Source organism: Delphinus delphis, chromosome 10 (assembly GCF_949987515.2).
Source record: "Delphinus delphis chromosome 10, mDelDel1.2, whole genome shotgun sequence".
In the NCBI taxonomy this organism is placed as follows: domain Eukaryota; kingdom Metazoa; phylum Chordata; class Mammalia; order Artiodactyla; family Delphinidae; genus Delphinus; species Delphinus delphis.
Window position 1 is genome coordinate 59,111,854 of NC_082692.2, and position 26,829 is coordinate 59,138,682.

The 26,829-nt window shown below is 38.9% G+C and overlaps 1 protein-coding gene across 5 annotated transcripts in view; it reads left to right on the forward strand.

The window, feature by feature from the left end:
- The window catches only part of ULK4 (unc-51 like kinase 4), a 517,204-nt gene that overhangs the window by 36,766 nt on the left and 453,609 nt on the right, over positions 1–26,829 (forward strand). For all 5 annotated transcript variants that reach the window (XM_060022287.1, XM_060022288.1, XM_060022291.1 and 2 more), the window contains 4 exons: positions 367–427; positions 1,813–1,994; positions 2,892–2,938; positions 17,728–17,806. In XM_060022287.1, coding sequence (XP_059878270.1) covers positions 367–427; positions 1,813–1,994; positions 2,892–2,938; positions 17,728–17,806 — 369 coding nt within the window. The remainder of the gene's footprint in view (positions 1–366; positions 428–1,812; positions 1,995–2,891; positions 2,939–17,727; positions 17,807–26,829) is intronic.

Consider the following 26,829-nt stretch of genomic DNA (forward strand, 5'->3'; position numbering starts at 1 on the left):
AGGATCATGTCTTTGTATCCCACTTAGCATAGTGCCTCACCCTAGCAGGTATCCAATAAATATTTGTTGAGTAAATAAATTTCTAACCTAGAGGTAAATTAGCCTAAGAGTAAGCCAGGATAGGGTGACCCTTTTCCATGATGCTTTATTTTATTGAAGATATCAATTGAAATGATTTTATTTTATGCATTATTACCTATATTTGTATATTTTAATCTGAAGGGGCTTTGTTGAATGCTTATTCTTTTTGGTGATAAATTTTACAGTGTTCTTTTCTGTCCTCATTGATTTATAATCTGATATAGGAGACATATCAGGAGATAGATACCCATCTTAAAAGGTTTTGTTTTGTTTTTTTAACCACAGATAATGAAACAACCACCAATTAAATATGATCCAAAAATATTGCATCTACCAGCACATTCAGGTAGGATCATAAAGGGCTTATCAAGCACATAGATTCATGGCGGACAAATACAAATATGAAATTTAATAGCAAATGGAATATTTTATTTATGAATAGTTAAATTTTTATTTTCTTGCCAACTGGCTATATTCTTGAGACACTGTATAAATTATTAACAACCTGTAATCCATTTGAGCCAGCGTTTGACCTTACTCAGCTGGGTGTAGACTGCTCAGTAGTCTTGTGAGTGGGAAAGTTCCTATGAAACTGGGCGAGTTTTCCTGTTGAACGGGTGGGCCCTCCTCCTGTCCTTTCCCTTGTAAAGCCAGTTGAATTTCCAACATTAATGGTGCTTTTATGGGTACAGAAGGTTGGAAACCACAATGAAGAATCGAGATTCTACTTGAGGGAGTGGGGCAGTTGAGATCAGGGTCAGATGGTTGGTTCACTTTTGTGGGGTTGATGTAGGACTGGAGATACTTAAAGGTTGATTGTTACATTCCCTTTCCCCTAACAGAGTCTTACTTAGGGTGAGTATAAGAATTTTTCTTATACCTTAAACTTTGATGTATTTTGTTTGATAAGTTATATTTTAAGCTGTTAAACTAGATCTGGAAGAATTCTTCATCATAGAGTAGAATCTACGATTTGAAATCAAATCAAAGTAAATTCAAAATAAACAACATAGGTTCAAATTGAAATAAACTGTTCCAAGTAGAAGCACTATTTATGAAAACTTAGAGGAAAATTATCTCAAAATAATATTATTCCATCCCTTTCCCCCTTTACTTTGAATTATTTTAGGAAATTATTGTTATAGCTTATTTTGTTTAAATATAGAGATTAGGTGAAACTATGTTAATTTTAGCTGGCATTTCATTTCCCAGTTTTTGTCTTTTGTTTGTATAGAGGTTTGGAGGTGGGACTCCCAGATGATTTCAGCTTTGTATTAACCTGGTTATGTTTACTAGTAATTTCACTGGGACCTTATAACATCTGTAGAAATTTTGGCTTTTCCAGTACTTCAAGGCTAGGTTGCTTTATTTATGCAAAGGGTATCTTGTTTTTTCCATAGTACAGTTTTATTTAAGTTTGCATTTTGTTATGTTCTTGGTTGCAAGAACGTTCTCCTAAATTTAGGCATCTACCTTCTTTTTTTAAGCATAGGTTTCCATTGACATAGTTCAAACCGTCTCCATGGGGAGAAAAAGAGATGAACATAGAAGAGCAAATAAAAGTAGTGGTGTCTTTCGAGTATTTTTGGTTTTGACAGTGTAAATTTATAATTTTCTGTGTGCCCTCCCCTTAGGTATTGAAATTCTGTGTTCCATTTTATTCTTCTTGTAATGTTCTCAGCAGTCCTTTTTCACATGGTCCCCACTTTTAATATTTTCTTTCCTCTGCAGTGGATAAATTAGTATTTCTAGAAGACCAAGATTGGAATGACTTTCTGCAACAAGTGTGCTCACAGATCAACTCCCCCGAGAAGAGCACAGGGGCCTCCCGAGCCAAGCTGAATCTCCTTTGCTACTTGTGCGTGGTGGCCGGGCACAGGGAGGTGGCCACCAGGCTCCTCCACTCACCCCTGGTACGTAGTTAAGTCGTGAAGTAAAGACTCCTCCTATCACGGGCTTGCAGCTCTCCTTCTGCACATAACTCTTTTATTTCTGTAGAGATTAAAACAAGCGCTAAAATACTAATATGATTTAATTACAATGAAAAAAAGTGACTCATCAAGATGATAGGTTTGCCAGAATTGTCCTCTGTTTAATGCTTAGATCTAAAAGCAGTTGAATCGACAGTGATTTTGAACAACTCCTTTGGTAACACTCAGCTTGCATTTTACGTTAATTTGTAGTAGTTGTAAGGTATTTTTCATCTGTGAAATCATAAGACAGAGGTCTTGTCATCAGCTGCTGGAGTGAGCTGCCCACGTGGAATAGGGGCTCTTTTTACTGGGTCTTCCTGGTAAATTCCAAGGCTTCCGATGTGACACTGAACGGGAAACTGAGTCTCTAAGACTTTTCTTTTTCCTTCTTCCCCTGGAGATATTTCTTGGACCGTCTTGATTCATCGATGAAACCATGGGAACTTGGCAGATCTTTTGAAGTCATCCTCAGAAAGGAGTTACAGTGGTCTGGGGCCTTTTCCCTTGTGGGCCTTTGTTTGGGAACTGGCTTGAAAACATTTAAGTTCATTTTCTTCCAGGATAGTATTACAGTTCCTTATTTGGTACTTGGTGTGTGTTTGTGGGGTGAGGGGCAGAGGCATATTTAGGGAATAGAATTCAGTTGGAGAAACTGAACGTTCTTATTCTTAGTTTTTATTTTTATCTTATATTTACAAAGATGCAAAAACACTGAATGTAGTTAATTTCCTTGGTGCAGGCTTTGCATTTCATGTGTATACTGGTTTGATTTGTTAACTTAGTGGTCACTTTCTGTGTCATTTCATGAATTAAATACATCTTAATTTTTTTTTCTAGTTCCAGTTGCTAACCCAGCATCTGCGAATAGCTCCAAACTGGGATAGGTAAGTAATATTTACACCTTAATAAATTATTATATTAAGTAGTTAAAACATACATATTTATCAAAAGCACATAGTCCTAAATACTTATCATGAAATAGTCTAAAGTAATGATGACCCTGAATCATAGCACTTTCTATAGGCATCCCAGTTGTCCATTTAAAAAGATTTCAAAATAGTCTTTATTCTAATATTATAAATATAATTCCAAGGTTATGTAAACTACATCTGGAAGCTTTATTAATGATCACTCTTTTGAATATTCTTTATCAAATACTTTACAATTATCCCTGTGTTTTAATTTAGTTATGCTTCTAAGGCGTTTTCCCTTGCCACTTTATCTTTCCTTAAGACGGTTTACAAAATCTAATGAGATTGTGTTCTGTAAACTCCTGATGGAAGGATGTGTACTTGCTTATATGAGGGCAGCATACTTGGTGAAAAGCTCATTAAAGTGTAAGAAGGCTCTGTGCTCTGGTTGCCAATGAGACTTGGTCAGATAGTTGATTACCTCTTTCCGAGTCTCAGCTTCTGGGGTACTGTTTGTGGGATGATGAAAGTGCTTTGGATTCAGACAGATGTGGGTGTAGATCGCAAATCTGCCCCCAGGCAAATTATTATAACTGCTGAGTGTCAGTTTACTCATCTGTAAAATGGGGATAGTGTATCAACTTCATAGATTTTTGGTAACAATCAAATTTTTTTAAACTGAAGTATAGTTGATTTACAATGTTGTTAGTTTCAGGTGTACAGCAAAGTGATTGAGTTTTATATATTCTTTACAATTAAATTTTGAATGAAGTAGGTGTATGAAATACCTTGCCCGGTGCCTGGTTCTTAGTGGGTACTCAGTGTATTTTGGGGGTTTGGAAGTTGGTGTTATCAATCCTACTTATCTTGTATTATTGTTGAGAAGCTTGTGAAAACTTGAATGTGAAGGGGTTTTGTAAAATGTGCCAGTGGTAGGATAGTAATTATTCTTCCATGCTGCCAAAATATAGGGGAAACAATAGGTGTTCACAAAATGCTTTTTTGGATAATTATTCCTACGCATCTTCTAATGTTACTCTCTCAAGGTAAAATCTGGCGTTACAAAATAGGATTTTTAGATCATTTTTGGGCATGTTAAACTTTGAGAAGGATTGTGGTATGCTCACTGTAAAAGAAACCAACAAAAAAATCTTAGCACATCGGCTAAAACAAATTATATCCTTGAATAGGGTGCCCTCTGCTGATTTTTAAAAAACAGACATTCTTAATCCTTTCCAGGTACTACTATTTTTTTCCATTTTTTAGATTTAAGTTTAATTGTAAAACAGTTTTTATTTGAGGAAAATATGGATAGATAAGCCCTATGCTTGGAGCCTTCTTTTACTCTCTTTCTCCATTCAAATACTACTTCTTCCAGCGAGGCCTTCTCTGTCCTGGGTCATATCACCTTGATAGCATATGATAAGGGTCTTTAACTTAGCTGGGGGACAATCACTGTTGAAGTATGTATGTTTATTCCTTGGCTTTGTTCAGTATATAGAAAAACAAAATAAAATAACATATAACTTTTTATGTTTCTCCACTTTATAACATGTATTCTTTTAATGTCACTAATTAATTTGTCTTAAGTTTTTTTATGGTATGCCTCTTTTTATATGCTATGAATATTTGATCATTTTATTTACCCCTCCCTATTTTTGGATAGTATTATAATATTGTAAATAATATATTGATGAACATTTTGTGCTTAAATCTTCATGCCTATTTTTCCTTTCTCCCCTAAGGGCAGATTTGTAGAATTAGAATGAATGGGTGGAGGGCAATAGATATTTTTGTGACTTCTCATAAATTGCTGAAATGCTCTATAGAAACATGATATCAACATGCATTCCCAGTCAATGTGTGTAAAAATGCTCTTTTGTTAGAACTTTTAACAGTGAATACTTATCAAATTTTATAGCCTTTGCCAATCAACTTTATTGAGGTATAATTCACAGATAATGCATAATATTTTAATTTAAAAATTCTATTATAAAATATATGTAACAAAATTTACCATTTTAGCCATTTTAAGTGTATAATTCAGTGGCATTATGTATATTGTGATACGTATGTTGTGCAACCACGATCACTGTCAATTTCCAGAACTTTTTCATTATTCCGAACAGAAGCTCTTCCCCATTAACCAGTCACTCCCATCCCTCCTCATCCCAGTCCCTGAAAACCTTTGTTTTACTTTTTGTTTCTATGAATTTCCCTGTTGTAGGTACCTAATATAAGTGGGATCATACATTTGTCCTTTTGTGTCTGGCTTATTCCATTATTTACCTTCTTTGGAGAAATGTCTGTTCAGGTCCTTTGCCCATGTTCTAACTGGGTTTTGTGTTGTTTATTTATGGGAGTTCTATATGTATTCTAGATATTAACGACATATTAGGTATATGACTGACAAATACTTTCTTCCATTCTGTGGGTTGCCTTTTTACCCTGATAGTGCCCTTTGCATAAAGTTTTAAGTTGTGATGAAACCTAGTTTTTCATTTTTTCTTTTGTTGCCTGTGCTTTTAGTGTTCTAAGAAATCACTGCAAAACCAATGTCATAAATCTTTTCATTTGTTTTTTTCTAAGGGTTTTATAGTTTTAGCTCACATTTAGGTTTTTGATCCATTTTGAGTTAGTTTTTTTTTATACAGTGTTAAGTAAGAGTCCAGTTTCATTCTTTTGTTACGTTTATATCCAGTTTTCCCAGCACCATTTGTTGAAAAGGCTGTCCTCTCCCCATTAAACGGTATTGGCAATCTTGTTGATAATCATTTGACTGTATATGCTGAGGGTTTGTTTCTGGGCTCCCTGTTTTATTCCCTTGGTTTATAAATGTGTCTTTATGTGAGTATCACAGTTTCTCGATTACCATAGCTTTGTAGTAAGTTTTGAAATCAGAATATGTGATTTCAACTTTGTTCTTTCTCAGGTTTATTTTAGGGTCCTTTGATATTTATATTCTAGGAAGGATTTTTCTAATTTTTAGTATAGTTTGGTACTTTAATAAAGTAAATGCTCATTGTCAATTTTTAAAATACAGTTTTTCCATTTGTGAATTACTTCACTTCTTGGTTGATGGGATTTCATTATTTGGTAGTTTTTTGTTTTGTTTTTTAAATAGAATATCTCTCAGGCTCTGCTTCTGGAGTTCCTCCTTCCTTGAAGCTTTCTGCCTGTGGTTTTGGGGCTCAGGCATAACAGGCTGAATGAGACCTTCTTGCACCTTCAGGCCACACTCACCTCTGTGCCATGCTGCTTTGTTGCTCACTCGTGTGCTGGCTGCAGCTCTGGAAGACTCAGGGACCAACCTGACTTTTTCTTCCTCTTATATGTGACCAGTTTGATTTTGTTTTCCAGTGAAAAAAGAATTTTTCTTTATATTCCAGGCTTGCAAACTTTTACTAGAATGTATCTAGGTATCCCTTTTTACTAATTTGCTTTGCCAGTCGGTCTGTTAAATGCTGCAACCTTTCTTTCGCTTTCCTATTTCCTTACGATTTGCTCATCTCTATTTCATCCTTTTTCTGCTCCTGAAACTCCTGTAGGGTGGGTGTGTCTCTCTTTTTTTTTTTTTGCTTGCCTATTTATTTATATTTTTGGCTGCGTTGGGTCTTTGTTGCTGTGTGCGGGCTTTCTCTAGTTGAGGTGAGTGGGGGCTACTCTTCGTTGTGGTGCATGGGCTTCTCATTGCAGTGGCTTCTCTTATTGCGGAGCATGGGCTCTAGGCGCGCGGGCTTCAGTAGTTGTGGCACGTGGGCTCAGTAGTTGTGGCATATGAGCTCTAAAGCGTAGGCTCAGTAGTTGTGGCTCACGGGCTTAGCTGCTTCGCGGCACGTGGGATCTTCCTGGACCAGGGCTCGAACCCGTGTCCCCTGCATTGGCAGGTGGATGCTTAACCATTGCGCCACCAGGGAAGCCCAAATTTAGTGTCTATTGACTTAATTTTCTTTTGCTTTCTCACTCTTCTATTGAGATACAATTCACATATCAAAAAATTCACCTTTTCTTGGTTTTTGTTGAGTTTATTCTTTAGAGCAGTTTTAGGTTCACTGCAAATTAAGGGGAAGGAGCAGAGTTTTCCCACATATCTCTGCCCCCACATATGCATCGCCTCTCCAATTATCACTATCCCCTGCCAGAGTGGTACATCCTAAATTGACACATCAAAATCATCCAAAGTCTATACATTACAATTCCGTCTTAGTGTTGTACATTCTGTGGGTCTGGACAAATGTATGACGATGTGTATCCATCACTGTGGTATCACACAGAGGATTTCCACTGCCCCCAAAATCTACTGTGTTCTGCCTATTCATCCCTCTGACAAACACTGAACTTTTTATTACCTTCATAGTTTCTCCTTTTCCAGAATGTCATGTAGTTGGAAACATAAAGTATGTAGTTTTCTCAGATTGGCTTCTTCTACTTCGTAACATTCATTTAAGGTTTCTCCATGTCTTTTCATGGCTTGATAGATCATTCTTTTTAGTGCCAAGTATCCCATTGTCTGCAGGTACCACGGTTTATTTGACCATTCACATATTGAAGCTCATCTTGATTGCTTCCAAGTTTTGACAATTATGAGTAAAGCTGCTGTTAACATCCATGTGGACATATGTATTCATCTCCTTTGGGTAAATACCGAGGAGCCTGTTTGTTGGATTGTGTGGTAAGAGTACATTTAGTTTTGTAAGAAATCACCAAACTGTCTTATAAAGTGACTGTACCATTTTGTATTCTCATGAACAATGAATGAGAGTTCTGTTGCTTCACATCCTTGCCAGCATTTGGTATTTTCAGTGTTCTGGATTTTGGCTATTTTGATAGGTGTGTAGTGGTATCTTGTTGTTTTAACTTGCATTTCCCTGATGACATATGGCGTGGAGCATTTTCTCATATGCTTATTTGCCATCTGTATATCCTCTTTGGTGAGGTGTCTGTTCAAGTCTTTGGCCCATTTTTTCATCAGGTTGTTTTCTTATTGTTGAGTTTCAAGAGGTCTTTGTATATTTTGGAAAACAGTTTTTTATCAGATGGGTCTTTTGCAAATATTCTTTTCCAGTCTGTGGCATTTCTTCTCATTCTCAACATTTCTTTTGCACAACAGAAATTATTAATTTTAATGAAGTCCAGCTTATCAATTATTTCTTTCATGGATCATTCCCTTGATGTTGTGTATAAAAAGTCATTGCTACACCCAAGGTCATCTAGGTTTTCTATGTTATCTTCTAGGAGTTTTATAGTTTTGCATTTTACACTTAGGTCTGTGATCTGTTTTGAGTTGAAGTTTTGTGAGCGGGTGTAAAGTCTGTGTCTAAATTCTTTTTTTTCTTGTAGATGTCCAGTTATTCCAGCACCATTCACTGAAAAGACTGTCTTTGCTCCATTGTATTGCCTTTGCTCCTTTGTCAAAGATCATTTGATTATGTGAGTCTATTTCTGGGCTCTCGATTCTGTTCCACTGATCTATTCTTTTGCCAATACCACACTGTCTTGATAACTGTCGCTTTGTAGTAAGTCTTGAAGTCAGGTAGCATCAGTCCTCCAACTTTGTTGCTCTTCTCCAGTATTGTTGGTTATTCTGGATCTTTTGCCTCCATATAAACCTTGGAATCAGTTTGTCAGTATCCACACTGACAATGTGGAATCACATCGAATCTACAGATCAATTTGGGAAGAATTGACATCAGGACAATATTGAGTCTCATTCATGAACATGGAATACCTCTCCACTTGTTTACTTCTTTGATTTTGCTCAATAGCGCTTTGTAGTTTTCCTCATATAGATATTATACATATTTTATTAGATTTGTTCCTATGTATTTCACTTATTGGGTGCTAATGTAAATGGTATTGTGTTTTTAATTTCAAATTCTACAAGTTTATTGCTGGTAAGACTTTTATATATTGATCTTGTATCCTGCACCTTGCTGTAATCACTTAATAGTTCCAGGAGGTTTTTTAGTTGTTGTTAATTCTTCAGGATTTTCTGTATAGACAGTCATTTCATTTGCAAACAGTTTTATTTCTTCCTTCCCAATCTGTATGCCTTTTGTTTCCTTTTCTTGTCTTATTGCATTACCTGGAGCTTTCAGTGTAATATTCAAAAGGAATAGTGGTGAGAGGTGATGTCCTTGTCTTGTACCTGATCTTTTTTTTTCCTTAACTATTATTTATTTATTTTGGTGGCGCCAGGTCTTAGTTGCGGCATGTGGGCTTCTTAGTTGCAGCACGTGGGCTTCTTAGTTGTGGCACGAGAACTCTTAGTTGTGGCATGCATGTGGGATCTAGTTCCCTGACCAGGGATTGAACCTGGGCCCCCTGCATTGGGAGTATGGAGTCTTACCCACTGGACCACAAGGGAAGTCCCTGTACCTGATCTTAGTGGGAAAATTTTGAGTTTATCACCATTAAATATGATGTTAGCTGTATTTTTTTGTAGATAGTCTTTATCAAGTTAAAGAAGTTCCCTCTATTCCTAGTTTACTGAGTTTTTGTCATGAATGGGTGTTGGAATTTGTCAGATGTTTTTTTTTGCATATATTGATATGATCATGTGATTTTTCTTTTTTAGTTTCCTGATATGATGGAAATTCACTTTTTAAAACTGTACAGTTTAGCGGTTTTTAGTGTAATCACAAAATTGTGCATGTATCACCACTATCGAATTCCAGAACTTTTCATCACCCAGTGAGATCTCGTACCTGTTACCCTCTTCCCCTCGGTCCCTGGAAACCACTAACCTACTTTCTGTCTATAGATTTGCCTATTCTGAATATTTCATATAAATATACAAAATGTGATCTTTTGTGACTGGCATCTTTTCACTTAGCATAATGTTTTCAGGGTTCATCCATGTTGTAGCACGTATTAGTACTTCATTTTTTTTGGCTGTGCCACATGGCTTGTGGGATATTAGTTCCCTGACCAGGGATCGAACTTGGGCCCCTTCAGTGAAAGCAGGGAGTCCTAACCACTGGACCACTGGGAAATTCCCACTTCATTCTTTTTTATGACTGAATAATATTCCATTGTATGGATAAACCGTATTTCATGTATCCATTCTTAATGGACACTTGGGTTGCTTCCACATTTGGCTGTTATGAATAACACTGCTCTGATCATGTGTATAAAGGTTTTATGTGAACATATGTTTTAATTTCTCTTGGGTACATACCTAGTAGTGGAATTGTTGGGTCATATGGTAATTCTGTGTTCAGCCTTTTGAAGAAATGCCAAACTCTCTTTTACTGCTCTTCCCTGATTTTATCTTTGGGTTTTCAAGCTTGATACTTATCCTTGCTCATTTTACTGAGAATCACTATTTTATTTCAGCAGTCATATTTTCAAGTTTTTGTTCATTTGTTCTCTGATTGGTCCTTTTTCCTAGCTGCCTATATTTGATTTAAAATGTACTTTTGAATTTGAGGATAAAGTATAGGATTATAAAAATTCCGTTTTGGAATAGAATTTAGGGTTAAATATTGTGACTAATATTTAAGGTTAAACATTAGGATTATAAAAATTTTATTCTTTTTAACCTGTGGGTCAGTTCGTTTTCATCATGGTCCTGCTTTTTAATGCTGTTTGTTCCTCAAATGCTTGGTGATCTTTGGTACTTAGTTTATATTATGAATAAATGGTTAAATTGATCAGCATAGAAGCTGGCAGTACACATTTCCCCTGTGGTTCTCTTAGTCTGTTTCTCCAACAACGTCTTCTTTAAAGGGCTGGCCTGTGAGTGGATGATGCCTGTTGACTAGTTGACTTGTATGTTGGGAACCCACGTAACTGAAGAGCAGGTAGGCAGGCTGGAGGCCTCGTCAGTTTCCAGATTGGGTTTTTCTTTGGGGTGGGACTGGCTTTCCTCCATTAACCTCTTTCCTTGCTCTGGTATCTGGTGTGGAGGACCACTCTCTGTTCTCCACATCCATACTTGTATCCCACCCCAGAGTAGATTGCTCACTGCAGGGATAATTTTACATTTTTACCCTGGAGGCCAGGACTGAGGGTTTATTCTGTGTATGAGGGAGGGAGATGGGAAGGAGGCAGGACCTAATTGGCTCACCTGTTCATTGTGACGTTCTCTAATCTGATGATTGTCTATGACTCATTCTTGCTTTCTGTTTTACTTTATTCCAGGCCTCTGAGGCTTGTTGGGAAGACCTGTCTTTACCTGTGGTTCTTAGACAGGAATTTCTTCTCTCCATTTTCTATCTAATTCCATCTAAGTGTGTCATCTAGGATTTCCTCAAACATTCTGGTCTACTTTCAGCCCTTCTTTCTGTCTCCAGTTATTTAATTATAAACTTCTTTTCTTTTAGCAGAATCTTGAGGGAACAGAAAAGTGGGTGTCAGTGTCCCGTCTGCTATCGTAAAGTTTTTTTTTTAATTTTATTTTTTTAAAATACAGCAGGTTCTTATTAGTTATCTGTTTTATACATATTGGTGTATATATGTCAATCCCAGTCTCCCAGTTCATACCCCCACCCCCGCGTTCCCCCCTTGATGTCCGTACATTTGTTCTCTATGTCTGTGTCTCTATTTCTGCCTTGCAAACTGGTTCATCTGTACCATTTTTCTAAATTCTACATATATGCGTTAATATATGATATTTGTTTTTCTCTTTCTGACTTCACTCTGTATGACAGTCTCTTGATTTGTGTTATTTACACGATTGTGATTAATGGGCTTTTTTTTTTTCTTTTTGCGGTACGCGGGCCTCTCACTGTTGTGGCCTCTCCCGTTGCGGAGCACAGGCTCCGGACACGCAGGCTCAGCGGCCATGGCTCATGGGCCCAGCCGCTCCGCGGCACGTGGGATCCTCCCAGACCGGGGCAAGAACCCGTGTCCCCTGCATCGGCAGGCGGACTCTCAACCACTGCGCCACCAGGGAAGCCCTAATGGGCATTTTTGTTTTTCATTTGCTGTCTAAGCTATACAGAAGTGCTTCTAAATTTACAAATGTTTAGGATTTTTGGTTTATGTTTGTTATTTCACTTTTATTATATCATCATATGTCCTGTATAACTTCTGCCTTTGGGAATTCTATGAATTTATCTTTGTGCTCTAATAAAAAATCATTAAAAAAATGTCATGGGGCTTCCCTGGTGGCGCCGTGGTTGAGAGTTCGCCTGCCGATGCAGGGGACACGGGTTCGTGCCCTGGTCCGGGAAGATCCCACATGCCGCGGAGCGGCTGGGCCCGTGAGCCATGGACGCTGAGCCTGCGTGTCTGGAGCCTGTGATTCGCAGCGGGAGAGGCCACACCAGTGAGAGGCCCGCGTACCACACACACACACAAAACTGTCATGAATGTAGTAGACAATGTGGTAATCATAGCTAGCCCATTCAGCACATATTAAATGTTAGACACCATGGTAATTTCTCCACACGGATTATTTCCTTTGACTCTTTGAGTAACTTGGTGAGGTACATATTGTTGTTAGTCCTAGTTAACATGAAGTCATCAGGTACATGAAGGAGGAGTAACTAACCCAGGGTTCCTCTCCTCCCCCGCCCCAACCATGGGGCCAAGACTGGCCTCAGGACATTTCATTCCAGAGTCCTGAACACCATCCTATACAGCCTCCCACTGAGTAAGTGTGGTCCGAGTTTAGATCGTAGAGCTTGATATATACATCTGTTACTATGATGCTTGTATGTTTGTATTCACTGTGGCTTTCTTGCTGTGCTTGGGAGAGAGGTAGATTGGAGTTTCCCACTACTATTGGGTTTACTTTTTATTCTTTATTATTATTAATATAATAATATTATATATTATTATTCTTTATTAATATGGTTTGTAACGACTCACAGCTTACATCCTTTGTAGGTCATACTGTTTTTAGTCCTCAAACAATCTTTTCCTCATTTAATGATTTTAGCCTTAAATTCTGTTTTGATATTTACGTGGAAAATCCTCCAATTTTGTTTACCTTTATTCAGTCATATTTTTACCCACCCATTTTCTACTAATGTGTTTAGTTACTTTGTTTTGATGTTGATATTATATTCATTCAACAAACATTTATTGAGGGACCATGCTAGGTACTGTCTTAGTGCTCGCAGCCCTGCGTTCATGGACCTTGTGGGCTAGTGGAGGATATGGATAATAAATAGTCTGTTTTATTAAACACACAAAGAAGTAACTGTAACATTTTAGATCTGCTCTAATACAGTAGCCACTAGCTGCATGTGGTTATTTATTTAAATTTATTTATTTATTTAATTTTTGGTTGCATCGGGTCTTCGCTGCTGCATGCAGGCTTTCTCTAGTTGCAGTGAGCGGGGGCTACTCTTTGTTGCGGGGCGCAGTCTTCTCATTGTGATGGCTTCTCTTGTTGCAGAGCACAGGCTCTAGGCGCACGGGCTTCAGTAGTTGTGGCACAGGGGCTTCAGTAGTTGTGGCACAGGGGCTTCAGTAGTTGTGGCTCGCGGGCTCTAGAGCACAGGCTCAGTAGTTGTGGCACATGGGCTTAGTTGCTCCGCGGCATGTGGGATCTTCCCAGACCAGGGGTCGAACCCGTGTCCCCTGCATTGGCAGGCGGATTCTTAGCCACTGCGCCACCAGGGAAGCCTCATGTGGTTATTTAAATTTAGAACTAGTTCCATATTTTTCAAAAAACTAAAAATAGAACTGCCCTATGACCCAGCATTTTCGCTCCTGGATATATATTTGAAAGAAACAAAAACACTAATTTGAAAAGATAATGCACCACAATGTTCATAGCAGCACTCTTCACAATAGCCAAGACATGGAAACAACCTAAATGTCCATCAACAGATGAATGGATAAAGAAGGTGTGGTACATATATACAATGGAATACTACTCAGCCATAAAAAGAACCAGATTTTGCCATTTGCAGCAACGCAGATGGACTTGGAGGGCATTATGCTAAGTGAAGTAGAGATAGACAAATACTGCATGATATCACTTATATGTGGCATCTGAAAAATAAACTAGTGAATATAACAAAGAAGCAGACTCATAGAGAAGAAACTAGTGGTTATCAGCAGTAAGAGGGATGGAGGAGAGGCAAGATAGGGGTAAGGTATTAAGAGGTACAAACTAATTTGTATAAAATAAGCTACAAGGATATATTGTACAACAGGGAATATAGCCAATGTTTTATAATAACTATATGTGGAGTATAATCTTTAAAAATGGTGAACACTATATTGTACACTTGTAACTTATATAATATTATACATCAATTATACTTCAGTAAAAAATAAACTAGTTCCTTAAAGTAAGTTTTGTGTGTGTGTGGGTAGACATATACATATATATATTTCTTCAGTTGCACCAGCCATACTTCAAGTGCTGCATAGTCATATGCATGTGGTGGATACTGTGTTGAACAACGTAGACATGGAATGTTTCTGTTATCGCACGAAGGTTTATTGGCCATTGCAGCTTTGCGTGCTGTTGTGGATGTGGGATGTTCTGAGCTACAGCATAATGGGTCATGAGGGGCACCCGAAATGGTGACCTTTAAGAAGAATTCTGAATTATGAGACGGAGCCAGTTTTGTGAGGGCATTACATATAGATATAGTTGTATGTAAGTATTTGGTATAAATTGAGAAATATTGTCACTATTAGTTTAAATAGTTTACAACTTAAAACTGTAGGAGTTTCAAGGAGGGTGTTTTCTCTAGTTCTGATAGGAATTGTTTCTCGTGAGAATGGGAAAAATATTTAATTAGCATGTCCTGATACATTTTTCTTTTAGTTGGATAAATCTGGTTGCCATTATCTAATTTTGTAGATTGAAAAAGTGCTTCAAGGTTTCTGAAGTATTTTGAGCTTGTCTTTGAACTGAGATAAATAAGTTTTTGCCTTGCATCCTTTAATTCATTAGTGAGTTTTTGATAATAGCATTTGTTTTACATTGTGAGAAAACTTAGAAGTTAATCCATCTGACCTTCTAAACTGCACACATTTAAGCAATTCAAAACTGAAGTGTAATTGACTTGACTGTGGTCCCGTATCTGGTCAGTGACAGAGCTGTGACTGGAAGCTTTTCCTTGTAAATTTTGGGCCAGTGTCCTGCCAAATCTTTTTCAAAACCATTACTTTTAAAACATAATCTTCTTACTCAGAGGCAGAATGCTAATCATAGAAATGCCTAGGACTTCTTTAATCTGTTTATGTTTAGAGATTTAAATGGCTAATCCAAGAAGCATTGAAATCCATAAGAATTATCTCTGTATGATAGAGTTCTGACAACATGAACACTTACCTGTGGTACTTCTCTGAGTGTGATTTGTTTCCCTCCACGGATTCTGCACAGTTTGTTTTACGAATATGAAAAGTAGAGGCTCTCTGGATGAGGAACATGCAATGCAAGCATTACTAAGTAAGAGTACAGTTATAATCAACTCAACCATTTTTTTTCCAATTAAAAAAGTCTTATCAAAACTAATTTTCTCCATGAAGTGAACTTTTCCAAATCACCTGAAGTGATATTTAATAATTTATATTTCATTATAAAACTACTTTTATAATTTAATACTTCATTTTCTGCTGGGTAATGAAACAAACACCTCACTGAAAGTATTTTTACAAGATTTGTTAGACTTGTAAAAATTTCTTTTCAAGTGAATATATACACATATGCTTCACTATCCTGATATTAATTACTGACTACTTGCGTATAAAATCATTGGTCTACTAATAAGTAGAGCAGAAATCTTGAGAAAGAAAGACGGAGCTGGAGGAATCAGGCTCCCAGACTTCAGACTATACTACAGAGCTACAGTAATCAAGACAGTATGGTACTGGCACAAAAACAGAAATATAGATCAGTGGAACAGGATAGAAAGCCCAGAGATAAACCCTCAGACATATGGTCACCTTATCTTTGATAAAGGAGGCAAGAGTATACAATGGAGAAAAGACAGCCTCTTCAGTAAGTGGTGTGGGGAAAACTGGACAGTTACATGTAAAAGAATGGAATTAGAACACTTCCTAATACCATACACAAAAATAAACTCAAAATGGATTAAAGACCTAAATGTAAGGCCAGACACTATAAAACTTAGAGGAAAACATAGGCAGAACACTGTATGACATAAATCACAGCAAGATCCTTTTTGACCCACCTCCTAGAGAAATGGAAATAAAAACAAAAATAAACAAATAGGACCTAATGAAACTTAAAAGCTTTTGCACAGCAAAGAAAACCATACATGAGATGAAAAGACAACCCTCAGACTGGGAGAAAATATTTGCAAATGAAACAACTGACAAAGGATTAGTCTCCAGAATATACAAGCAGCGCATGCAGCTCAATATCAAAAAAACAACCCCCAAATGGGCAGAAGACCTAATTAGACACTTCTCCAGAGAAGATACACAGATTGCCAACAAACAAATGAAAAGATGCTCAACATCACTAATCATTAAAGAAATGCGAATCAAAACTACAGTGAGGTATCACCTCACACCAGTCAGAATGGCCATCATCAAAAAATTTGCAAACAATAAATGCTGGAGAGGGTGTGGAGAAAAGAGAAACTTCTTGCATTGTTGGTGGGGATGTAAATTGATACAGCCACTATGGAGAACGGTATAGAGGTTTCTTAAAAAACTAAAAATAGAACTACCATATGACCCAGCAATCCCACTACTGGGCATATACCCTGAGAAAACCATAATTCAAAAAGAGCCATGTGCGCTTCCCTGGTGGCGCAGTGGTTGAGAGTCTGCCTGCCGATTCAGGGGACATGGGTTCGTGCCCCTGTCAGGGAAGATCCCACATGCCGCGGAGCGGATGGGCCCGTGAGCCATGGCCGCTGAGCTTGCGCGTCCGGAGCCCGTGCTCCGCAACGGGAGAGGCCGCAACAGTGAGAGGCCGGCATACCGCACAAAAAAAAAAAAAAAAAAGAGTTACACCACAATGTTCATTGCAGCACTATTTACAGTAGCCAGGACATGGAAGCAACCTAAGTGTCCATTGACAGATGAATGGATAAAGAAGATGTTGCACGTATATACAATGGAATATTACTCAGCCACAGAAAGAAATGAAATTGAGTTATTTGTAGTTAGGTGGATGGACCTAGAGTCTGTCATACAGAGTGAAGTAAGTCAGAAAGAGACAAACAAATACCGTATGCTAACACATTTATATGGAATCTAAAAAAAAAAATGGTTCTGATGAACCTAGGGGCAGGACAGGAATAAAGACACAGATGTAGAGAGTGGACTTGAGGACCCGGGGAGGGGGAAGGATAAGCTGGAACAAAGTAAGAGAGAAACATTGACATATATACACTACCAAATATAAAATAGATAGCTAGTGGGAAGCAGCGGCATAGCACAAGGAGGGTGGGAGGGAGATGCAAGAGGGAGGGGATATGGGGATATACGTATGTATATAGCTGATTCACTTTGTTATACAGCAGAAACCAACACAACATTGTAAAGCAATTATACTCCAATAAAGATGTTAAAAAAAAAACAAGCAGAGACTTTAAAAAATTTTTATTTTCCATTTCACTATTAAAGCACAACTTGTTCAGTTTTTGTCACCGTTACAGATGGTGCTACGGAGGGCATTGCGTTCAGGTCTCCCTGTGTACACAAGGGAACGTTTCTCTGGACCATATATGTACAGGAATGTTTGCTCACCCTGTCTCATTCCACTTCTATCTCATGTTAATGCTTACAGTTGTGTAATGTGACTAACTGGGGTTGGTTTCCCTGGTCCTAACTCTCCACTTCTGAGCCCATTTTCTCTCTGTTTACAGAAGGGCCAAGGTAGCTCGGTTGATTGGTTTACTGGCCTCGCACACAACGGAGCTCCAGGAAAATACACCTGTTATTGAGGTAATTTCATTTATTACTGAAATGTTACAAATGGCAAAGATTGTTCTTGATTTTAGAACATGCAGCTTTCATTGGTGTTAAGTGTGGAATTGTGGCAGTTGTTATAAAGTAACCTCAGTAGGCCTGTACACTTCAGCACAGCCGCTCGTTTACAGCGTAGTCTGTTGTCAAAGGTGGTGCGGTGGAATTACAAGGCTTGTGGACTCTAGTCATCATTACTGCATTTCAATAATTTATGGATAAGGTTTATTTCATTACTAGTTTTCATGTGGTCTACTCAACATTTTATTATAACTAAAGTATTTTCTACTGGAAGCCCAGCTCAACTTCAAATTAAAATTTTTTGGGGTTTTTCACATTGAATTTAGTGTTTTTATCCCCACCAGTTGTCATTTATTTCTGACAATAGTGACAGTATTTAACTGCCAGGCATGCACTAAAGGTATTTTCAAATGTGGTCGGCACTGTGTATTCACGGGTTCTGAGTCTGTGGATTCAGTCAGCCATGGATTGAAGATATTCAGGGGGAGAAAAGTTCTAGAAAGTTTCAGAAAGCAAAACTTGAATTTGCTGCACACTGGCAAGTATTTATATAAAATTTACATTGTACTAGGTAGTATAAATAATCTAGAGATGATTTAAAGTATGTGGGAGGATATGCATAGGTTATATGCAAATACTAGGCCATTTTATATAAGAGCATCTGTGGATTTTGGTATTTGTGGGGTTCCCGAAACCAGTTCACCACAGATGCTGAGGGACAACTGAATCAGTCATTTCTTTCAAATACCAATATTGGGAAGCCCTTATTAATTAACCAGTAATTCCAAGTCCCACGAAGTGGATGCTACCATTGTACTGCCCTTTTTTTCTTTTTCGTGGTACGCGGGCCTCTCACTGTTGTGGCCTCTCCCGTTGCGGAGCACAGGCTCCGGACGCGCAGGCTCAGCGGCCATGGCTCACGGGCCCAGCTGCTCCACGGCATGTGGGATCTTCCTGGACCGGGGCACGAACCCATGTCCTCTGCATCGGCAGGCGGACTCTCAACCACTGTGCCACCAGGGAAGTGCCTTTTTGAATGTTCCTGAACACTAAAAACTACTTTCTATCTATCCTGTTAATGTGTACTGCGCTTAACTGGCAGTAGATTTTTATCCCTTGGACTAGGAGAGTGTTGAGTCAAAATAGGTGAGAAAAACCAAGGCTTTTAAGGGGGAAGGGCAGAACTCCTGAAGGAAGGAGAAAATGGTAAAAAGAAGGGATTTTTGTAGAGCCAGATCTGGTAGTGTGGTTTTTGGGGCTTTGAGAAGAATTGTTTAGCCAGGTACTGTCTAATAGAACTATCTGCGGTGAAGGAAGCTGTCCTGTATCTGTGCTGTCCAGTACCGTAGCCAGTTGCTGGGATGGTATTCCAGCTAGTCCTGGGCTGTCTAGGTGGAAGCAAATGGGAGATTAATTTGTGCTCTGTGCATTTCCTCTGCTTATGATTCCGTCCCCATTCCCTGCAATTATTAGACCTCTGAGCTACTAAAGAAAATGTTACTAAGTCTAAACTTTTCCTTCTTTTTGTGACCAAGAAAAATGAATTGTGACCTATATGATCACTGATGGTACCCAGCTTGGCTATCAGAGATCTATAAACTAGATTTTTATCTAAAAGACCAAGCAGATAGGGCAGTGACACTTAGGCAGAAGAGAAGACTTAGGAGCTCAGGAATGGAGGCTCCTTCTGATGACTCAGAGCAAAGGATCTCCAATGAAACGTATTTGCTGCAGGAGATGGGAGAGAACTTGATGAAAATTCTATGACCAAGTCCTGACATTCTAGAGGACATTCCTGGATAATCAAAATAGGAGGGAACAGTGTGCCATGAAGAAAGAGCCCCTGAAGGTGTAAAATAAGACTGAATTAAAATATTCAGTAGATGCAGTAGTAAGTAGGAGATACTGGGTACCTTAGAAGCCGAGTTAGTGAATTTGAAGATAAGTAGGATGTGAATTCTCTTAGGATTCAGAAGAAGAAAAAAAGGATAAAAATCATGAATTAAAAAGGCACGGAAGACAGTTGCAGAACATCTCTTACACTGTCCAGTATGGTAGCCATCAGCCAAAAGTGGCTACTAGGCACTTGAAAAGCAGCAAGTCTGGATTGAGATGAGCTGCAAGTAGAGACCACACACCAGATTTTGAAGACTCGATATGAAAAAAAAAAATAATGTAAAGTATCTCACCTGTAATTTTCTTTATAGATTACATTTTTATTTTAAATTTTTATTGGAGTATAGTTGATTTACAGTGTTGTGTTAGTTTCAGGTGTACAGCAAAGTGAATCAGTTATACAAATACATATATCCACTCTTTTTTAGATTACATTCTAAAACAGTATTTTTGAATATATTAGGATAAATATTAAAATTTTTACTTTTATTTTTTAATGTGGCTACTAGAAAATTTTAAATTGCCCGTGTGGCTTGAGTTCTGTTTCAATGGGACAGCACTTATCTAAGATAAACACAATGGGATTTCCAGGAGGAGAGATCCAAGCAAACAGAAATGAAAAATAATAGGAGAAAATTTCACCCTGAGCTGAAGAAAGACTCACATCTTTAGATGAAAGGTTTTTCACCAAGTGTCAGGCAAAACATTGAAAAAAAGAATGCATACGTAGACCTATCCTGGTGAAATTTGTAATTTCAAAGATAAAAATAAAATCTAAAACCCAGGTTATAAGCAAATAAAAGCAAATTAGACTTACTTTTAATTTTTCTGTAACACTAAAGTCTAGAAGATAAAGAAAATGGTGGAAATGGATCGACACTTAGGAGGTCATGTGATGTTAAATTTCTCTGTTACGTCCATTGTACTGCCTACTTGTGGGGACAGAAGACATTTTCAGAAACTCAATCTGAATTTCACCAACATTTCTAAAAAAAATTTACTTGAGCAAGCTACTTGAGGAGCTGCCAACTTCAACACCCACTTTCCCACCCAAGTTTTAAGATAATGTAAAGGAGAAACAAATAAAAACAATGAATCTATTTAAATGTAAGTCTAAATAATAGGTGCTACTGTTGTGAAATATAATCTGGAAAGAATGGATTCTTGAAAAAGAATATAAATATTCTTAAAAAATAGTAGCATGGAAGTAAATTCTGCATTGTTTTAGAGGGTCTGAAAAGGTAGGGGAGAAGGGAATGGAGAAGGAAAAGGCAAGTTCTTTCTTGTTCTTTTACGAATTGAACACTTACGGAGTACCTCTTGTGGGTATGGCCTGTGTTACTTGCAGGAAGACCATCGTTCCAGGCAAGTTCTTGTCTTGTTCTAGAAGGAATTCATAGATGCTGTTTTATTCAAGGCACTGATAATCCATTTCATTCTTGGCATTGATACTCTTATTCCTTTTTACATCTTTATTGGAGTATAATTGGTTTACAATGGTGTGTTAGTTTCTGCTTTATAACAAAGTGAATCAGTTACACATATACATATGTTCCCATATCTCTTCCCTCTTGCGTCTCCCTCCCACCCTCCCTATCCCATCCCTCTAGGTGGTCACAAAGCACCAAGCTGATCTCCCTGTGCTATGTGCTGCTTCCCACTAGCTAGCTATTTTACGTTTGGTAGTGTATATGGGGAGGGGGAAGGGTAAGCTGTGACAAAGCGAGAGAGTGGCATGGACATATGTACGATACTCTTATTCTTAACAAATATTTGTCAGTACCTGCGTATGTACAGGGTGCTATCTAGGTGCTTATTTTATAAAAATAGATGGCAATCTCTGTTCTTGCAGAGCTTGTGTTCCAGTGTAAGGAGAGAGATAATAAACAAATAAATATATAAAATTTGGTGGTGATAACTTCAGTGGGAAAGATGTAGCAGGGTTTGGAAATGATGAGGTGGCAGCAGCGGTGGTTTAGAGATTGGCTGTTTGGGGAAGGCTGAGCAGAGACCTGAGGGAATTGAGGGAATAGTTCCCTCAGCTGGGGAAGAACATTCTTGACGGGAAAGACACATGCACCCCAATGTTCATTGTAGCACTATTTACAATAGCCAGGATATGGAAGCAACCTAGATGTCCATGAAGAGAGGAATCGATAAAGAAGATGTGGTATATATATATACAATGGAATATTACTCAGCCATTAAAAGGAATGAAATTGGGTCATTTGTAGAGACATGGATGGACCTGGAGACTGTCATACAGAGTGAAGTAAGTCAGAAAGGGAAAAAGAAATGTCGTATATTAACTCATATATGTGGAATCTGAATAAATTGGTATAGACGATCTTGTTTACAAAGTGGAAATAGAGACACAGATGTAGAGAACAAACGTATGGATACCAAGGAGGAAAGGGTGGTGGTGAGATGAATTGGGAGATTGGGATTGATGTATATACACTATTGATACTATGTATAAAATAGATAACTAATGAGATCCTACTGTAGAGCACAGGGAACTCTACTCAGTGCTCTGTGGTGACCTAAATAAGAAGGAAATCCAAAAAAGAGGGGATATGTGTATACGGATAGCTGATTCACTTTGCGGTACAGTATAACACAATATTGTAAAGCAGCTATACTCCAATAAAAATAAGCAAAAAGAAAAAAAGAAAGGACTGGGGGTAGATAAGTGATCGGCACGTTTCGAGAAGCAACGAGGAGGCGAGTGTAGCTGGAACTGAGCATGAGGTACCGATGGGAGATGAGGTTAGTGAGGTAGCCAGAGGCCAGGCCATCCAGAACCTTGTTGTAAACCATGGTCAGAGCTTGGGGTTTTAGTCTGAACGAGATGGGAAGCCATTGGAGGATTTGGAGCAGAGGAGTGGCGTGGTGTGGCCGATGTTTGGAAAGGATCACTTTGTTACAAGGACGGGGGCAAGGTGGAATCAGACCAGTTTAGGGGGCTGTGGCAGTTCAGATGAGGGATGGTGCTGGTGACTTGGACCAGGTTTGTAGTGGTGGAAAGAGTAAAAAATGATTTTATTCTGGATACGAGTTTTTTTTTTTTTTTCCACAGATAGATTTTGAAGAGTGTTGATAGATCTGCCGATTGCTATGATATTTGAAGGCAGACGTTAATAACCCCAAGTCTGGCCAATATAAATTCTAGTATTCAATATGAAAAGTGCTGAGGCATCAGAAAAGCAAATCCGAAATGAAATTTCAACACAGGCACCGGACTGGCAAAAATTAAAAAGCCTTAACAGTCCTCAGTGTTGGTGAAAATACTGAGCAGAAGGAGGGCTCACATGCTGCTGAGGAATGTAAACGGGCAGAGCCGCTCTGGGAAACTGCTTGATCTCTGAAAGCTGAGCACGTCACTACCCTGTAACCCAGGGTAACAAGTGACATGTACAGGAATATATATTGCCAGCATGATTTGTAACAGCCCGAGATTTGAAACAACCCACGTGTCTATCAACAGCAGAATCGACAAAGTATGTCGCATTCCCACAGTGGAATGCTGAATAGCATTGCAAATGAGTTCATCCTTTCAGCACTGGGAAATACGCTGAGATGAATCTCACAGTCATAGATAGTTTGCCTAGACATCAGTAGGACATTCCCTGGGCAAGACTGATCTGTACATTCAGGAATGTCCTGGGGCTGTGATGGCTCTAGTTTAGAGGGTCAGCTCCCGCTCGGTGCCAGAGGTGATGAGGGAGACGCATACGTAGGTAGGAGTCATGGAAGGTCTGGAGATGAGGGCTGCCTTGAGGCACAGAGTCTGGGGAAGACAGAACAGAAGGCAGGGCTGGAGCTGAGAGGCTGCCCAAGTCCTCGTGCTTGGGACTCCTGTGGCTCTGATGGGATAGTATATTCTGCCACAGGAACGGGCAGGTCTGGGCAGAAGGCATCAGTCACCCCTGGCTCCATGCCTGTGGCCTGGTCCCCCTGGAAATTGCTGCGGCTGCGGCTACTGGGAGCATTTGGCCCAGCAGTTCTTGAGCTGAATCTGTCCCCGTGCTCACTCGGGTTGAGTTCTGTGGCCAGTGCTTTCTTCTCTTCAGAGACTGGGTACTCTGTGTTCTCAAAGTATTTCCCCAGCTCCTGTTGCTGTCCCTTATTAAACATTGCATTCCTGGACTTCCCTGGTGGCGCAGTGGTTGAGAGTCCGCCTGCCGATGCAGGGGACACGGGTTCGTGCCCCGGTCTGGGAAGATCCCACATGCCGCAGAGTGGCTGGGCCCGTGAGCCGTGGCCACTGAGCCTGCACGTCCGGAGCCTGGAGCCTGTGCTCTGCAACAGGAGAGGCCGCAACATTGAGAGGCCCGCGTACCGCAAAACACACACACACACACACACACACACACACACAAAACAAAAAAAAACCCATTGCATTCCTGATGCTCCATTGAGAGGAGGAGGTGCGTGTTAATTCCTGAGGTCCTTGTGTACTCTGTTCTTTCACTTTTCCCTCTCTGGGTGTTTGCTGATGTTTTATTAATTTGAAATGAAACTTGGGAAAAATCATACTTAATTTAAAAAAGCAAGTGTATATTTACCTAGGAAACTTTTGAATTATGAATATACTATACTGTGAATTATTTTCTGTTGGATAATGACGAGTTTACAGAAGAAATTGTGTCAGGTGCTCCTTTGTGATGCCATCTTTTTTTTTATTCTGTTACTACTTAACGTTTTTTAGTTCTTGATTAATTCCTATGACCAATTGGCTGTAACAATTAAAACAGCCACAAGAGGGCGCTCAAACACTGGAAACAAAGTTTTTCAAGTTAAGAATTTATTTTACAACTTCGGGAAGAAGTAGGCTTGGCAGGTATTTGGTACCGTGTTCATCTTTTCCCTGTTTTTTGGAGTTTCTGCTGCATGAAATGTGGTTCCAGTCCATTGGCAATGATTACCATTTGAGATTAATGAAAGCCATGACAGCCTCTCCAGAACAATGCAGTCATTCCAGGAGATTTGGACTCCTGGGAGGCCCTATGATGAACCTTAGGTTCAGAACTCTTGAGACCAGCTTTCTGGAACACAGTTGTGTCTTCATACATAGTTTTTCAGTAAATCATTAATAAAATGTCAAGTGTGAGACGCGTTCTGATTTTTCCAGTAGGTTTACTACCAGCAGACAATAAAACTCATGGTTGAAGATCCTGTAGGCATTTTAAAGGCATAGAATCTCATTTTATTTAAGTAATTTATTTTTTAAATTTTATTTTATTTTTTATTGGAGTATAGTTGATATAGTGTGTCATTTTCAGGTGTACAGTAAAGTGATTCCGTTATGCATACATATATATTCTTTTTCAGATTCTTTTCCCTTATAGGTTATTACAAAATATTAATGGTTTCCTGTGCTATACAGTAGGTTCTTGTTGGTTATCTATTTTATATATGGTAGTGTATATATATGAATCCAAAACTCCTAATTTATCCTCCCTCTCTTTCCCCTTTGGTAACCATAAGTTTGTTTTCTATATGGTTTATTTCTGTTTTGTATATAAGTTGATTTGTATCATTTTTCTTTTTTTTAGATTCCACATATAAGCGATACCATATGACATTTGTCTTTCGCTTACTTCACTTAGTATGATAATCTCTAGGTCTTTCCATGTTGCTGCAAATGGCATGATTTCATTCTTTTTTATAGAACCTCATTTTTTTTTTTTTTTTTTGCGGTACGCGGGCCTCTGCCGCTGCGGAGCACAGGCTCCGGATGCGCAGGCTCAGTGACCATAGCTCACAGGCCCAGCCGCTCCGCGGCACGTGGGATCTTCCCGGACCGGGACACGAACCCGTGTCCCCTGCATCAGCAGGCAGACTCTCAACCACTGTGCCACCAGGGAAGCCCAGAACCTCATTTTAAGGATAGATTTTATTCATTTTGTTTTATTAATTTTGGCTGTGTTGGGTCTTCGTTGCTTGAGGCGGGCTTTCTCTAGTTGCGGAGAGCGGGGGCTACTCCTTGTTGCGGTGCGCAGGCTTCTCATTGCGGTGGCTTCTCTTGTTGCGGAGCACAGGCTCCAGGCGTTGGGCTTCAGTAGTTGTGGCTCGCGGGCTCTAGAGCGCAGGCTCAGTAGTTGTGGTGCACGGGCTTAGTTGCTCCGCGCCATGTGGGATCTTCCCAGACCAGGGCTCGAACCCGTGTTCCCTGCATTGGCAGGCGGATTCTTAACCACTGTACCACCCGGGAAGCCCTAGGACCTCATTTTATTATTCATCACTGTAATCCACAGTGCCTAGCCAGCCAAGTAATCTGTATTTCTGGTATTCAGTCAGTGTTAAAGGATTTAATAAATGATTATAAGAATGGTGGGAAAGTGTGGCAGTATAATTTGTTACAAAGAGACAAGAAGAGATGGAGAAAAATCCATTTTACTATCCTTATGATACAATTTAAGTCCCTTCCATCCTATTCTATCATCAATGGCTACAGAAAAGAGTTGGTCATGATCTCTTGTATATATTGAATATTTAGAAGCATTTATTCAATTCTTCTCTGTCTTTTCTACAGAAGAATATTGCCAGCTTCTTAAACTTTTATTCCTAGATATCACATTTACCACCCTGTTGTGGTTTGTTGTGGTTCTTGTGTGTAAAAATTTAAAGTAAATTTTATATTATCCTATATATATGTAGTCTTAAGCATGCAGTGGATATATTTTATGAAATTAAATATAGAGCCTTAAAATTTAGAACTGGAAGGAATATTAATAGACACTCTAGTTTGATCCCTTCATTAAATATTTTTTATTATGGAAAATGTCAACATACATAAAAGTAGACTGAAATAATGAGCTATCAATTCCAACAATTATTAGAATTTTACTAATATTGTTCATCTGTTGTCTTATCTCTCTCTCACTCACCCTCCCTATCCCATTCCTTCTCTCTGTTCTCTTCCCTCTGTCTTCCCCCTCCTCCTTTCCCTTCCCCTTGCTATAATTTTTTTTTTTTTGGCTGTGCCATGTGGTGTGCGGGATCTTATTTCCCCAATCAGGGATTGAACCTGTGCCCCTTGCAGTGGAACTGTGGAGTCCTAACCCCTGGGCTGGCAGGGA